Raw genomic sequence first — 14395 nt, 5'->3', positions numbered from 1 at the left:
TTGTTTTTCGTGAGGATGTCGTAAAGTAGTCGTTATGCTTTGTGTTGATCAAAAAGAGCAATAGGATGCGGGAGTGATTAACAGTGTAAAACGCAAACTGTCAGAATACCCCAAAGTACACGATTGTTTGGTAAGCGGATCCGCACTTTTGGCTATTTGTTTCGATCGAAAGAGAAGGCAAGACTTTTTCTCTTAAGATCAATTTTCAGGCACTGAGTAAGAGCAGGAAACGGAAGCAAGCAGCAGCGGCCAAGTCAAACACCAAGTCCTTCTGCCGGAATGATACAATACTTGCTTGCAGGATCAATTATTATGCAAATAAATAATGCAATCCGAGGTTGAGGAAGCCCGTGCCTTTATGCGATTGCAAAAGTCGTAAAACGGATGAAAGAGAGCAATTGATCCGATGATTGAGCCGAACCGATGGCAAGGTGAATGAGATATCGTGATGGTCGCGACGAGTGATGGATGTGTGCATACAGTGTACACACTCATACACGGAGCGAAGGATCGGAGTGCAAATACGCTAAAAAGTGTATGCATGTAAATCGTCATTCATTTTTGTCTTAGATCGACCAAATAAAAATAAGACTTTGTTGATGAATAGTATATTAATTAATATGAGTTAATAATATCTCTGCCCTGCTTTGAGGAACAATGGAATGGATGAGCTACTTAGACAGTCTTTTTCTGGTAAAGAAGATTCTAGTGCTTGCTCAAACAACGCCCTCTAAACTGTGAATAAAGTCAATTGATTGATTATTATTACGCCCACAAAGTAGGCTAAAGAAGCGTGATCGCTGCTTCACAACATTACAAGTCATTGGCCGACGATCTTCTTTCTTGTTTCTAGCCTTATTCAATAAACACTAATCATTGAAAATAAACATGATCTGCATTTCAGCATAATCGGCTTTTGTTTCGGCCCGTACTCTTGCTTAGGACGATGAGTAGGATACCGATGCATGAAGTCATAGAATGGGATCTTATTATATAATGACTGTGAATAGTACTTTTGACTGCGATCGCTTCTAGCATAAGACTTCCGAGTAATGTCTCTTCTCAACTTTACTGCTTTTGCATTGATGATGGTCATGTGTCACAATTTCCACCATAAGGTGATCTTTACTCATCAAAAGTGCGGCTGTATGCGTTGTGTGTCGTGTGCAGGTGGTGTAATAGAGGTCCAAGCATAAAGCGCGATTTTAGACTGTCATAGCGCCCACTCCACCTTTTAAGCAGTGTTGTTCTTCCTATAAACGGGAAGATGTTCCTCCTATTCTTCCAACCACCAACTCGACAAATTTGAAAAAATTTGGGCTCATGAAACGCAGCAGAGAAGGTTCAACCTCCGATCATACTTTACCCCGAAATCAAGATTCAGTAATGACTTCTGCTTGTCCACATTTAACCGCCGCATTTGCTTCATTAAATGCACCACGATTGTCCCAACAAGTTCACAAAGAAGAATGCACGCTTTGCTTTGACAATCAAGATGGGGCCAACGGTATCGATGTTTGTTTGATCTGTTTCAATGGTGGCTGTACCGGTAATCAGGATCGGGAACATTCTACATTACATCATGCAAAGACAGGACACAATATCGTTCTCAATATCAAGAGAAGGCCAAAGCCAAAATCTGAAGTCGAGCCGCCACAGCCAAAGAAGCTGGCAATTGCAGCTGAGACTGAGGCGGACAAATTTGACTTTATCACGACACCCAAGTGCTTGGCATGTCAGGGTGGTAGGGAGCTCCCGTTAACCAGCAAATTGGAAGAAGTGGTTGAGGGAGTGATGAAAGCGTTATCGTCTGCTCAGCAATCTGAAGTGAAAGCATGGGAAGAGGAAATCGTTGTTTGTGATCATACTGTGGACTTGAAGCAAATTGGTGAACCTTTCAAGCTTGAAGCAGATGGACTGGCAAAATGTGGAAAGTGTGAGTTGGACTCCAATTTGTGGCTCTGTTTGACTTGCGGTAACCTTGGTTGCGGAAGAGCACAGTTTGGAGGCGTTGGTGGAAATTCACATGGCCTTGCTCATTTTGAAGAGACCGGACATCCCGTCAGTGTGAAGCAAGGAACAATTACAGCAGAGGGAACGGCAGATATTTACTGTTATGCATGCAATGATGCACGCTTAGACCCTAAATTGGCCAAACATTTGTCATTCTTTGGCATCAATGTGGTTGACTTGTCCAAGACTGAAAAGAGTATGACAGAACTACAACTCGAGCAAAATCTCAAATTTGACTTCAACATGACCGGAGAAGATGGAAAAGAACTAGAGCCGGTGTTCGGACCTGGCCTGACAGGCTTGAAGAATTTGGGAAATAGCTGTTACATGGCTTCTGTATTACAGACTTTGTTTGCACTGCCCGTCTTTCGTACTCGGTATTTGGACGCATATCGACCACATGCAACGCAATGTTCAAACAATTTGCCAGCTACGTGTCTCGAATGCCAAACCACAAAAGTAGCAGATGGTCTACTTTCGGGTAGGTACTCGGTACCGCGCAGCAAAGATGCCTCTTCTCATTCCAACGAATCCGATCAAGGGCCAATTTTCCAAGATGGTATCCGACCAAGCATGTTCAAAGCTCTTGTAGGGAAAGGACATGAAGAATTCTCCACAATGCGACAACAGGATGCAGACGAATTCCTAAAGCATTTGATCACAGCTTTGCAGAACGAGTCTAAACGATTGGCAGCAGACCCGCAATCGTCTAGCTCTGGCGCTCCCATCTCTGATCCGACAAAGATATTCTCATTCGGACTACAACAACGACTGCAGTGCTTGGAGTGCAAGAAGGTACGATACACCATCGAAGCGCAAGATGCAGGATTAAGTCTGCCCGTACCAATCCGAGTGAAAGACAAGAGCAGCAAAGGCAAAGCACCAATAGAAGGACAAGATGCGAGTGATGACAAAGCAAAAGTTGAGCAGGAAGATGGAAAGGTGGAATATGAGCCTGTCGATTTGAAGGAGTGCTTGGACATCTTTACCGCTCCTGAAACGCTTGATTATCGTTGTCCTTCTTGCGATAAAAATGTTCAAGCTACAAAGCAGACGCTGTTCACATCATTTCCGGATGTGTTGGCTATTCAAGTGCGTCGCTTCCAGCTTATCAACTGGGTTCCACAAAAAGTGGACGTGCCTATCATCATGCCTGTTGATGGTTCACTGTCACTCGATGCATACTTAGGGACCGGAAAGCAAGAAGGCGAGATTGAATTACCAGAAGATACTTCAGCGCAAGCCAGCAACGTTCCTACATTCGATGCAGGTGCAATGTCACAATTGACAGCAATGGGTTTCCCGGAAGTACGTTGTCAGCGTGCACTACTAGCAACCGGTAATACGGGAGATGCAGAAGCAGCAATGAATTGGCTCTTTTCACATATGGAAGACCCTGATATCGATGATCCTATTGATTTCTCAAAGTATCAATCAGGAGCAGCAAGTTCTGCTGCCGCTGGTGGGGGTGCACCAGATACATCTATGCTAGAAGATATGGGCTTCACAAAAGCACAAGCAAAGAAGGCTTTACGGTTGAATGGTAACAATCCCGAGATTGCCGTTGCTTGGTTGTTCGAGAATCCAGGCGACGCAGGAGATTCGGAAGATAGCAAACCTGCAACGACAAGTGAAGGAGCTGGAGAATCAAGTGCAGCAGGTGTGATTGGTGGAAGATCTGAACTTCCAGCAAATTATCGATTGAAAGCATTCATTTCGCATAAAGGTCCTTCAGTGCATAGTGGACATTACGTTGCTCACATTTCTGAACCCAGCAGTTTGATTCAATCTGGTCAAAAAGTGCAAAGTACAAAAGAGGATTCTTCTTGGGTTTTCTTCAACGATGAAAAAGTCGTTCTTGCTCCTTTAACTTCAATTAGCGCAAAAGACCCTTCAACCGATGTTGGCGTTCAAGGTTTATCAAAATTAGCATACGAGTATATCTGGGTACGTGAAGAGTGATAACCAACAGTGTAATAATAATAATCAAAAAATGAGATGTGTTAATATTATTATCTTGTTCTCTCCGAGATTGACTGCGATTCAATGTAAGATACAATGGTTTTGAGCTTTGAGAAGGGAATGTAGATGTATAGAATGTCGAGTCGTGCTTAGAAGAAGCTGCCACCGCCACCGCCTTGAGCTCCTCCAGCTGCTCCGCCCATTGCTTGCATTCTTTCACCGACCTGTTAGAGAGAGTGAGTATGTTAGTAAGGATTCAATATAAGTGGAGTGTTTAGCATTATGCTACTTACAAGTTTATTCACCACGAAGAACTTTGAGACGCATCTGTTAGAAAAAAGAACAAGAATTGACCTGGTCAGCACATACAGCTGAAATGAACCCCTTTTTCTCCATATACACACCTGTCAATGCAAACACTCTCGCCTTTGTTCAAATCGGATTCCATATATCTTGAAGAGATGCATTTGTTATGACAAGAAGCGACTAATTTGTTGAATGTATCTGTTACCATCTCGAGCTGTTGGAGAGTGAGGGAATGGTAAAGTTTAGTGGGCAGCCCAGGAAGAAAAGGATAGGAGCATGTCCCTCTGAAGGAGACCAGTTTCAATCTACTTACCTCTGCTTCGGCTGCTTCTAGTTGTGCGGTAGCTTGTGCTGGTCCAGCATTTGAGCTGCCACCTCCTAATCCGAAAACCATGATGTATATGTGAGTTGTGAAGTTGTTGTAATACTCGCAATTAGCGGATAATCTTCCTTCGATATGGAATCAAAAGTTGATGGTAGTGAAATAACCATTTGCGCTTAGACCTTTTTTTCTTCGTTTAAGTGTCCGCAAAAAAAGTCACAATCAAGATTATCTAAGCAAGAACGATGTGCCCTTTCATTCATTATTAATCTCCGAATTCTTACGCGTCAGAGAAGTCAACATCAACACTTCCGTCTTTGTCTTTCCTTCCTTCTTCGATCGGACATTGAAATTGAAGATGGCTACGCTGGATGTGCCATCATCACCATCGGATACCATACGACCACAAAGAAGGAGAGATACCGACAGTTCAGGTATAAGTGAAGATGATGTGGCAGCATTACGTTCAGCCGATATAGATATAGATGGCAGCAATCATGACACGACAAAGACATCACTACCTTCTTTCTCGATAGACCCTTCTGAATCTTCATCGAAACCGCAGTCCTCTGCACCATCCAACTCTGCTGCTCCAAAGGGAAGAGGCATCACTATGTCATCGCTAAGGAGCCTACTTGGAGTCCCCGCCACCCCGGCCACTGCTGCAACTTCCTCATCAGCAGCATCCTCATCTTCTAACGGTTCCCTTGCTACTCCTTTAAGGCCAGCAGTAAAATCAAATGGAGCAGGTTTACTAGGAGTACCACCAAGCACCACCGCAAGAACTGCACCTCCTGGCATTGGAGGTGCATCAGGTGCATCTCTCACACCAGGCAGGATAAATGTTACAGATGGAGAAGATGGAAGGACTCTCTTGACGAGTGAGATTGCTCCTAAGCGTAAAAAGGTTGTCCTCGAGCCTGGTTGTAGTGCACTGGACTGGGCAAGAACGAAACAGGAGATTCTCGCTAAACGAATGCAAGCCGGACCGCAAAGTATGGCAATGAAGAGGATCACAAAGGAAGAACTGAAAAAGCATAATACACGAGAGGATGCTTGGTCGGCATTCCAAGGAAAGGTGTATGATCTAACGCCTTATCTCAAATTTCATCCTGGAGGTAAACAAGAATTGATGAGAGTAGCAGGACGTGATGGTACGCGATTATTCAGTGAGTGTGTAGTGACAGAAGATATACAAAAAATTCTCTCTGACAGTTATCTCCTCATTCAGTGCTTACACATTCTTGGGTTAATATTGACGCAATGATTGATGTATGTTGTGTTGGAGTTCTCGTTTCGGAATAAAATGATCGGATTGTATTTGTATTCTACTGCAATTGTATACTATTCATTCATATCGTGATTATTCGGTGTCGAATCGGTGATAAGCTCCTATTCATCGGCCAATTGTGAAGCCGTGAATTCTCACACGCTCCTTTGCCGTGTATTTTGGCTTGTGCCTTGCAAAGTGCGTCATTTGATTTGTTTGTTAAATGATATGCACTAAGGCTATTACACATTACGGCGCCGTTGGCATGTCGTTGTTATTTGCTGTTTAAAGTTTTATTCCAACGAAAATCCTTTAGCGTTGACTTTTGATTCTAGCGGTCAGAAACCCGTTCTTCCATTTGAACTCATAAATTTAGCGTGATTCAGCCTAAATGAAGGAAAAGGTGCGAATCAAGAGTGTACGTATGAAACTGACACAAGCAATGCAGATTATAAGCATATTGCATACAAAAAGTGTGGGCCGCTTTCCAGCGCGAAAGAGTAAGATGAGCAGTGGAAAAGTGCTTCTTGGAGTAAAATTGAAATGGGAAAGAGAGCGTGTGTGCACGAACAAAGATGCATATTCAATATATAATTCCATTCACCTTTCATATAACCTTCAACTTTAACTCTCCATATATTTTCAGAAGAAAATTATGATGATGAACTACCGACAATGTCTTATTCACCTTCATTGAATGCAGGTTGGACTTTAACAGGAAAAGATATTGATGGAATAAAAACATCAAGTCATAATCATCATCAACAACAAAGTGAACAGGCTTCACCATCAGAAGATACCTTTTCAACACCTGATCTAGGAAGCGGAAGTGGAAGTAGTAACGGTACCCCTTCTCCTTTCACTCCGACAAGAAATCCGTACACTAGCTTAAGAGCATACAATTCGGGTAAATCACCAAAGATTGAAGGGGTCATGGCTGCTCGTGATCGTCCAGTGTTCAAACAGGAACAACATGGTCGTTCAATCTCGACAAGTTCAAGTGAAAGTGGTTCAAGCGGCTCTTTGACTTCAAAAGCTGCTAGAAGTGCAAGAAATAATGGTCCACCGCCTTCTGCTGCCAGGCGACAACTCATGCCAACTATACCAACAAGAAAGACTTCTTCCAATACATTAGGCAGCAATAGTGGAAAAGACTCTGCTTCTACTACACCACAGCAATCTCCCAATCTTGGTAATCAAACAAACATTCAAAGCCTTGCTCAAGCAATCGCAGCTCGTGCACAACATGTAGCAGCCGCAAAAGCTGCTCTACGTCAGCAAGAACATCAAAAGGCAAAGGAAGAGCCTTTGCAAGATTCTAGCAACGTATATGCTACCAATGAGACTGCATCCGGATTACAGCCACCGTTAGGTCCGCACGATCGTGGTTCGATTGTGTCCGTTGCAACAGCCGCAAGTGATTATGGAGATGCTGAGAGTGATGCGGAAAATACTGAAGACGTTCCTCTGAAAAGAACCCGAACAGATCGCGCAGATGTCGTTCAAAGCTTTCGATGGAGTCAAGGTGATTGGGCGGACTATGCTGCAGCTCTTTCCGATCAGATTGATGTTGGGGCAACACCGACCGATCAAGATCATCAACCACACGAAGGAACTTTGGTCGCTGCTCCTACGCTAGATACTATTGCATCGTCACGATCAATCACACAAACAGCTCCTCTATCCGGATTGGGTATCGGAGGTGCAGAGCTGCCTGCAACGGCATCTGTTGTAGCAACACCACAAAGCGTATCCGGTGGAAGCGGTGATGCCCTTACACCCAAAGGTGTCCCATCACCTGCTAATAGCGAAGGCATCCTTAACAATCCATTATTTGCTCAATTTCAAAGCAAATCACCAAATGCCTTTACCACTTCACAGTCTCTTGGCGTTCTTCCTTCAGCGACTGGCTTTCCTACAACTCCTTCTATGGATAGCATTCCAAGTGCGGCCACAACGCCTGATGGGAAACCAGTTTCGAAGCGTAAAGCCCGACCGATCCCACTCTCTCTGCATAACATTTCTACCTCTACTTCTTCTCCTGCAATGCGTTCGCCGTCTGCCTCACGTTCTTTAGCTAGTCCATCGATGGGTGGCAGAACTCCTCCTCCAACAATGCCCCCGACAGAGCCTCTGCCGCCTTTGCCTGAACAATCGACAATCTTGCAAAAGATATGGTCTGCGGAAAGCAATCCTTCGATATCGAATGCAAATAATAAGCTACAAAATATCGTTGTTGATGATATCGAAGCTCTTTCTTCTCCGAGAAGATTTATTGGCGATGATGATAATCGTTCTCCCAAGAGATCTTCCGATCCAAGCGATCAAATGTCGCAATTTATGCGTCTCAAAGAAGAAGGACAAGGAATGGCAAACGGTGAGCATATACCGAGGAACAACAGCATGCGAGTCGTTTCAAATTCGTCCAGTCTTACTGATGATGTACAACCAGATCCCAAGACGTCATTTGCATCATCGATTTCTATGCCAGCAATCACTCCAGCACGTTTGTCGGCCACTTCAGTTGCTCTTGTACGTGCTAATCAAGAATCAACCAGAGCAGGAACAGATTATGCTCAGGCTATATTGGATCAAGTGCAAAGAGAGCCCACGTATGATGAATTACAAAAGCGTGGAACTGAAGTAAAGACAAGCACAGCAGACAAAGCTCACGTTGCCAACAGTGAAACGGAAGAAGAGGAAGATTTGAAAGAAGGTAGCGAGGATGAAGAGGAAGAAGAAGCAGAAGAAGCGGTAGTGACACGTGTTACCACAACGGTAAAAGGAGCCCGAGCTTCACTTTCGCGGGCGCCGTCAATGGTCCGAAGAGATTCGGCAAATTCCATTACGAATTCTTTGAGAACGACTGGTTCCGCAGCCGCTGCATCTGCAGCACTTACGCAAAGAAGAGGTTCTTCTGAACCAGAACAAATTACACCACCTATTCAACCACAAGGTCAACAATCCAATTCAACGTCACCTGGTGCAAATAATATTGTGACTAGAATGCGAGCGATGATCGAAGCAAGAAATGGTGTCACACCTTCATCTTCTCAAATCTCGACGCCTAAATTGATCGCGACTTCTCCTTCGACCGAAACTTTGACGATGAATGACGGCGAAGAGAAGAAAGATGATGAGCGACCAAAAACACTTGCAGAACGCAGACGACCGTCTGCAGGTGGACCACCAAGTGCATGGACCGGCACTGTGTCTACTGCTGCAAATGGAACATCTTCACGTCCTTCTGTTAATATGGCAACGCAACCACAAACGGTTTCGATCACAAATCCACCTTCGATGAAGATTGATATCAAAGATGTTCCGGCAAATTCAGCATCAGCTTCTGTTGTCAATACACCTTCAGTCGCTTCTGTACGATCACCATCAGCGACGAGCGTTCAAGGACAAACGGGTACATGGACACCAACAGCACTAGATACACCAATTTCGATCGGGGGAGGAGCAGGGATTTTGGGTGGATATGAAAATCCAAATGCTCCTCTTACCAACAGTAATGGCTATCAAGCCCAACGGACGCACTCGGGCTTGCAAAGCAGAAGAAGTGAAATGGGAGAAGGTTCTGACAGTCCGATTGAGCGGATCAAGAGGACGGAGGACAGATTTGTTGGTGCGTTCGGTGAAATTGCTTTGGCTTTCAAACAATTGCAAGCCGAAAAGCGAACATTGGAAAAGATTATTCGTGCTACCACGCCATTGGATGGATTGGGCAACAATGGTGAATCATTGGCAGAATACTTGACAGTAATGAGTGCCAAGCTGGACGTATCAACGAATGAGATCAAGAAATTGTTGGATCTTTTGGATCAACAGAGAAGTGTGATGGACTATATGGTCGATACCCATAAGCTTGAAATGGAATCTCATCAGGCGGAAATGGAAGATTTGAAGGATGACTTTGATGCAGTTTGCGAAGAAGCGGATACGCACCGCGATAATGCTATCCAATTGACGGAAGAATTGGACAAAGCACATCATAATGCAATCCTGGCCAGAGCAGAAACGTTACGGTACAAGACACAACACGATGAAGCAGTCTCTCGCAAGGACAAGAGTATTCGTCTATTACAAAAAGCAAGAGAAGACATCTCAAGGTTGAAGGGTGAAAAAGGTAAAGAACTTGAAGGATCTTCAAGTAATGATCAAAGTGTAGGAGAATTTTCGACGGATATTGGATCGGTGGATGATATTTCTGACGCAACTCGACCTGAATCTAGAATTGCTGCATTGGAGAAAGAGCTTGCTGAAGTAAAGGCTCTCAACGCTCAGTTGCAAAGCGGTGAACGTAAAGATTCTTCCGAGCGTGAAAGTCCACCAAGTAGATCGATCATCTCACCTGCACAGATGAGTGAAATGGAAGATATCGAACGTGAACGTGATGCATTGCGTGAAAAGTCATTCCAGCAAGAGAAAGACATTTCTGAATTGAGAGCACAAATTGCGCTTTCTGGCGGTCATTCAACCGATGACAAGCTCATCAACTCATTGCCTGCAGCTCGTGAAGATCAAGTACGATTGTTAATGCAACAAATGTCCGAACAACGGTCGAGAGAGGCACAAATCAGAAAGGCTTACAGACAATTACGTGATGATTTACGAAAAATGCAAAATGTTCAACAACATGACCGAAAGAGAACGCAAGCGGGTTACAGTTTGTTGTCCACAAACCCAACCTACGTCAGCGCTACGCAAACAATCAATCCGGCTGTGTCTTCCATCGATAGCTCCAATTTGAGATCAGACGGGACATTGGACACATCACTAGAAAGCGGGCCTACGCCACGACATTTGAAACGATTAAGTTTGCCGATTGCAAACAAAATGGTACCACCACCGCTTTCATCGCCAGGATTGAAAGATGGTGCACAATCAACACTTGGACATGGCATGAATGACGAAGCTTCAAATTTCAAGCAAGCACGTCCGATGAGTACGGTGACAGGAGGAGGAATGGCACCTATATTCTCATCAAATCGAAGAAGTTCAAGGACGTTTTCTGTTGACTTCTCTTCAGGCGTTTTGCCAGTTTCATCGGCCAGACGGGGCAATGCAGGTGGCGGTGGAATTCTGCGGAATGCTGAAACGGCAAGCAACGCCGGATCTGAACAATCGACTGATGAAAGTCCGCGAATGAAAGCGCATCGAAAATTGTTTGGTGAAAATTCACAAAGGGAAAGTCTCGAGAATACACACACGGTTGGCGATAGTGGATCCCATCAATCTACCCAGCAAACAGTACAGGATGAGGAGGAAAAATTGGAAATCCTACAAACACCCCGACAAAATAGTGTGAGAGTTGCGGGATCGTAGACGATAATTTTGTAGATGTATACATGTGGCTTTCTTTAATTGAAATATGCAGTTTGCATGCAATCCGGTGCTTGGCTGAGGTTTGTGGTGGATGAGCCCCGAGTTGAAAGCTCATAATGTCACCTCAGAATAGAAAACTGAAAAATGCACAGCGGTACTGATGGGGCGGAAGTTGGCATAGTTTGTATTCATTTCTTAGATGTGTGTTCGTATAGAATGAAGAACGTTTGTGATTTTCTTGTATGTTTTTCTCCCACCGTCACCAATCCAAGTCATCAAGATGAGAACCACAAAGTTCGAAAATCTTTTGTCGTTATGTTTCCTTATCTCTTTGATAGCGCTTTGTCCAGTCGTAGCACCTACGCCTGGCAATTCAAAGGCAGGACAAAGTTCAAGTGATCATGATAATTTACGATTATTAGCCCGTGTTGCAGCTCCTTCGACCCATGAAACGGGCGGAACGGGAACAGGATCACCATCACGTTCACGTTCGCAAATGTCCTCGAGTGTTTCACAGGGTAGCCATCACTCACCTTCTTCACCGAGGATTGTTGCTAAGAGTAAATCGACTTCTCCTCGTGCTTCTGCTCAACAACACCAACATGAAGCACAATCTTCAAGGATGCCATCAAGTCCGGACAAGAAAGGTAAAAGGCCAAGAACACCTTCTCCAGAACGTGTTCTTTCTCCTGCCCGTTCTTCGCCACATAATCAACAGCCAAAGAGTACGGTAAAGTTGTTCGGAAAAGTAATTCAAGAAGGAACACCTTCCAGATCACCTTCACCAAAACGTCAACAAACTTCCGGCAATTCTCCAACGCTTAGATTGTTTGGAAAAGATATTTCGCCTCCTGCTTCCGGCACATCTCAACATCATAAGTCAAGCGGCGGTGCTTCTTTGTTTGGAGTTGATTTACACAAAGAAGCCGCAAAAGGAAAGCAAAATTTGCAACTCGGTATGTCAACAAGTACAAGTCCTACTAAAGGTCATAATGGCGGTTCACCAAGTCGAGTTCACGGTACTTCATCCATTAAGAGTCCGGTGATTCATTTGGATTCTGACTCTGAAGGTGGAAAAAGTGGCAGTGCTGGCGGTTCACGTCCTGTACGAAGAAGTGAATCACCATTCCCAGCACGACAAAGAGGTGATACACCTGAAAGTCAAAAGACCGATGCAAGTTTTTCCTATAGTGAAGATAGTGGGTTTGGTGCAAAGTCTGCCCTTTCACGTAGAATGCCGACGCAAATGAAAGGTCAATTTACTACAAAGCCACAAAGGCATGCAAAATCTGCTCGAGGGTGAGTGGAGTGGCAGTAACACGATTAACGATTGGCGAACGCTGACTAATTCTTTCATGCCCTGCTAACAGTTCAAACAACCCACCACGACTTGAATATCCTCCATCGCCTCCAGCTGAAGACCATCCAGAGCCCCAACCTGGCCAAGAAGGAGGCAATGGCAATCATTAGATGGTATTTCGTGCTCATATCTTTAGATAAGCTTTTCATTTCGTGATCTTCTCTTTCCGTTGAATTCGTTCTCTTCGCCATACTGCGAAAGCAACATAATGTCATGATATTCTTTATCTTTACAATATAGTCCGAGACATTACTTCGGGATGGGAAGTGCGAAGCTGAATGATTCAGTGCCTAGAGCCAATTCAATATCGCTAAAGTCATCTTGTGTCCTTAAGAAATTGAATGCGCGAGCGAAATCTGCAAATCCGTTTTCGGTTGGCACTGGCAAAAATTCGAGGGTGCTGTGAAGAAAAAAAAATGTGAGCGATATGGAATAGTTTACCTCATCAATCTTGTCTGCCACTCACCTCAAAACACCAACGGCGTTACCGTCTCGGTCAATTGCACCACTGCCAGAGTCACCGGGGATATCAAATTGACCGATAACTTCATGTGACCATCCATCACCTGATTGGGCACGTTGGATACCGTATTTAGGTTGCAAGAGGGGAATTCCTTGTCTCAAGATCGAATTTGTGAATGCATAAATTGGTTCACCGGTAGCAACGTCTGTTGTACGAATTCCGGAAGGGCCTCCAAATTTAGGAATACTTGGATTAACTTTTGCATGATCATCAGGATGAATTTTGACTAAAGCGAAATCATTGAAAGCACAAGTACTTTCATCATATGTATTTCTGCCACCGGCAGCTTGCATTCTGATCCATGAATTGTATGCCAATATACCTGGTTGAGAAGCACCGGTGATTGTGACGGGCGTACCTTCTGGCATACTACCTGAATCACATCCGTCTGTGGATGTTGCTTCTCCAGTTCCACTGCAATGTGCTGCTTGTCCGATAAAGACTTCGTTGTTACTATTGTAGAATACAAAGTTTGCCGTACATGATCCGGCAGTGTTTGTGTTTACACCTGGGTGGATTGTTGCACTGTCTGTGTCAGCCCACTGGGGTACACGCTTTTGAAGGGGTGCAGCCAAAATGACTGAAGAGGCAAATGTGATGGCGAGCAAGACACGTTGGAAGGAGAGCATTTTGAAGGGGATAAAGTGAGGGTATAAGAGGGTTAATGAGTTTTATAGTGATATAAAGAAGTGTTAACCGGGCTTATATACTTTTTCCGTTTGGAAGAAAACCCCACACTCGATTTATAAATTGATACACTCTTTCATGACTTTTCTTCAGCTCCTCAAGTTCTGTAGAGGTTCAAAAATGTTCTCGTTCCGAGACTAATTTCAGTATAAAAAGAAACTAAATGCAAGCCAAGCACAGACGTTCCTATTTTGTGTATGATAAAGGACGCTATCAGACATTTAAAAAGTTGCTGTTGATGGATGTCAAGGGTACATTGAGAGACAATCTTCCATATGATGCTTGTTTGTAGGGATCAAATGTCGTTAGCAGTATTCATTCGGGTGGTTGGATTTGTTTGACAGATTGATGCTCGCTTAGCGTCTAATCAAGGGAACACAAAAGTCCCACTCTCATTCACGCGTGGGGGTTGTGCCTCCTTTGACGGTGTCTCATGGTGATGCCAAGAACTTCTTAGCTTATTTTTAAAAACACAAATACAAACAAAACATTACTCTCAACCTCTCACTTGCAGCTTGCATGGGAAAATAGAAACAGTAATCATTCGATGTTCTCAAGCGGATCTACCCAACGGAATTTGCAATTGAGATCGTAAATTGGTCATTAAAATTGAAGTTAAAA

The 14395-nt window shown here is 44.0% G+C and overlaps 6 protein-coding genes across 6 annotated transcripts; 4 read left to right on the top strand and 2 right to left on the bottom strand.

Annotated features, from left to right (window-relative positions):
* Positions 1 to 1386: 1386 nt before the first annotated feature.
* Positions 1387 to 3975, top strand: FA14DRAFT_164558 (ubiquitinyl hydrolase; the record flags this gene model as incomplete). The annotated part of the gene is made up of 1 exon (XM_025499895.1): positions 1387 to 3975. The coding sequence occupies one exon, from the start codon at positions 1387 to 1389 to the stop codon at positions 3973 to 3975; it is 2589 nt and encodes an 862-aa protein (XP_025356226.1).
* A 149-nt stretch (positions 3976 to 4124) lies between these two features.
* On the bottom strand, positions 4125 to 4675 carry FA14DRAFT_155337 (putative MRS11-subunit of the Tim22-complex; the record flags this gene model as incomplete). The annotated part of the gene is made up of 4 exons (XM_025497747.1): positions 4125 to 4199; positions 4269 to 4302; positions 4380 to 4495; positions 4595 to 4675. 4 exons carry the CDS (start codon positions 4673 to 4675, stop codon positions 4125 to 4127), a joined length of 306 nt encoding a protein of 101 aa, XP_025356225.1.
* A 231-nt stretch (positions 4676 to 4906) lies between these two features.
* Positions 4907 to 5939, top strand: FA14DRAFT_160883 (uncharacterized protein). The gene has a single exon (XM_025498871.1). It carries the CDS (start codon positions 4962 to 4964, stop codon positions 5868 to 5870), a length of 909 nt encoding a protein of 302 aa, XP_025356224.1. The 5' UTR covers positions 4907 to 4961; the 3' UTR covers positions 5871 to 5939.
* Positions 5940 to 6495: 556 nt separating this feature from the next.
* Positions 6496 to 11275, top strand: FA14DRAFT_160882 (uncharacterized protein). Its single transcript, XM_025498870.1, has one exon. It carries the CDS (start codon positions 6549 to 6551, stop codon positions 11202 to 11204), a length of 4656 nt encoding a protein of 1551 aa, XP_025356223.1. The 5' UTR covers positions 6496 to 6548; the 3' UTR covers positions 11205 to 11275.
* A 425-nt stretch (positions 11276 to 11700) lies between these two features.
* Positions 11701 to 12507, top strand: FA14DRAFT_184788 (uncharacterized protein; the record flags this gene model as incomplete). The annotated part of the gene is made up of 1 exon (XM_025501406.1): positions 11701 to 12507. The coding sequence occupies one exon, from the start codon at positions 11701 to 11703 to the stop codon at positions 12505 to 12507; it is 807 nt and encodes a 268-aa protein (XP_025356222.1).
* A 306-nt stretch (positions 12508 to 12813) lies between these two features.
* Positions 12814 to 13716, bottom strand: FA14DRAFT_179289 (uncharacterized protein; the record flags this gene model as incomplete). Its single annotated transcript, XM_025500913.1, has 2 exons — positions 12814 to 12964; positions 13031 to 13716. 2 exons carry the CDS (start codon positions 13714 to 13716, stop codon positions 12814 to 12816), a joined length of 837 nt encoding a protein of 278 aa, XP_025356221.1.
* Positions 13717 to 14395: the final 679 nt, after the last annotated feature.

Source organism: Meira miltonrushii (genome assembly GCF_003144205.1).
Source record: "Meira miltonrushii strain MCA 3882 unplaced genomic scaffold FA14scaffold_2, whole genome shotgun sequence".
NCBI lineage: Eukaryota > Fungi > Basidiomycota > Exobasidiomycetes > Exobasidiales > Brachybasidiaceae > Meira > Meira miltonrushii.
The sequence above is the reverse complement of the archived record's forward strand: the minus strand, read 5'-3'. Positions and strand labels throughout refer to the sequence as shown.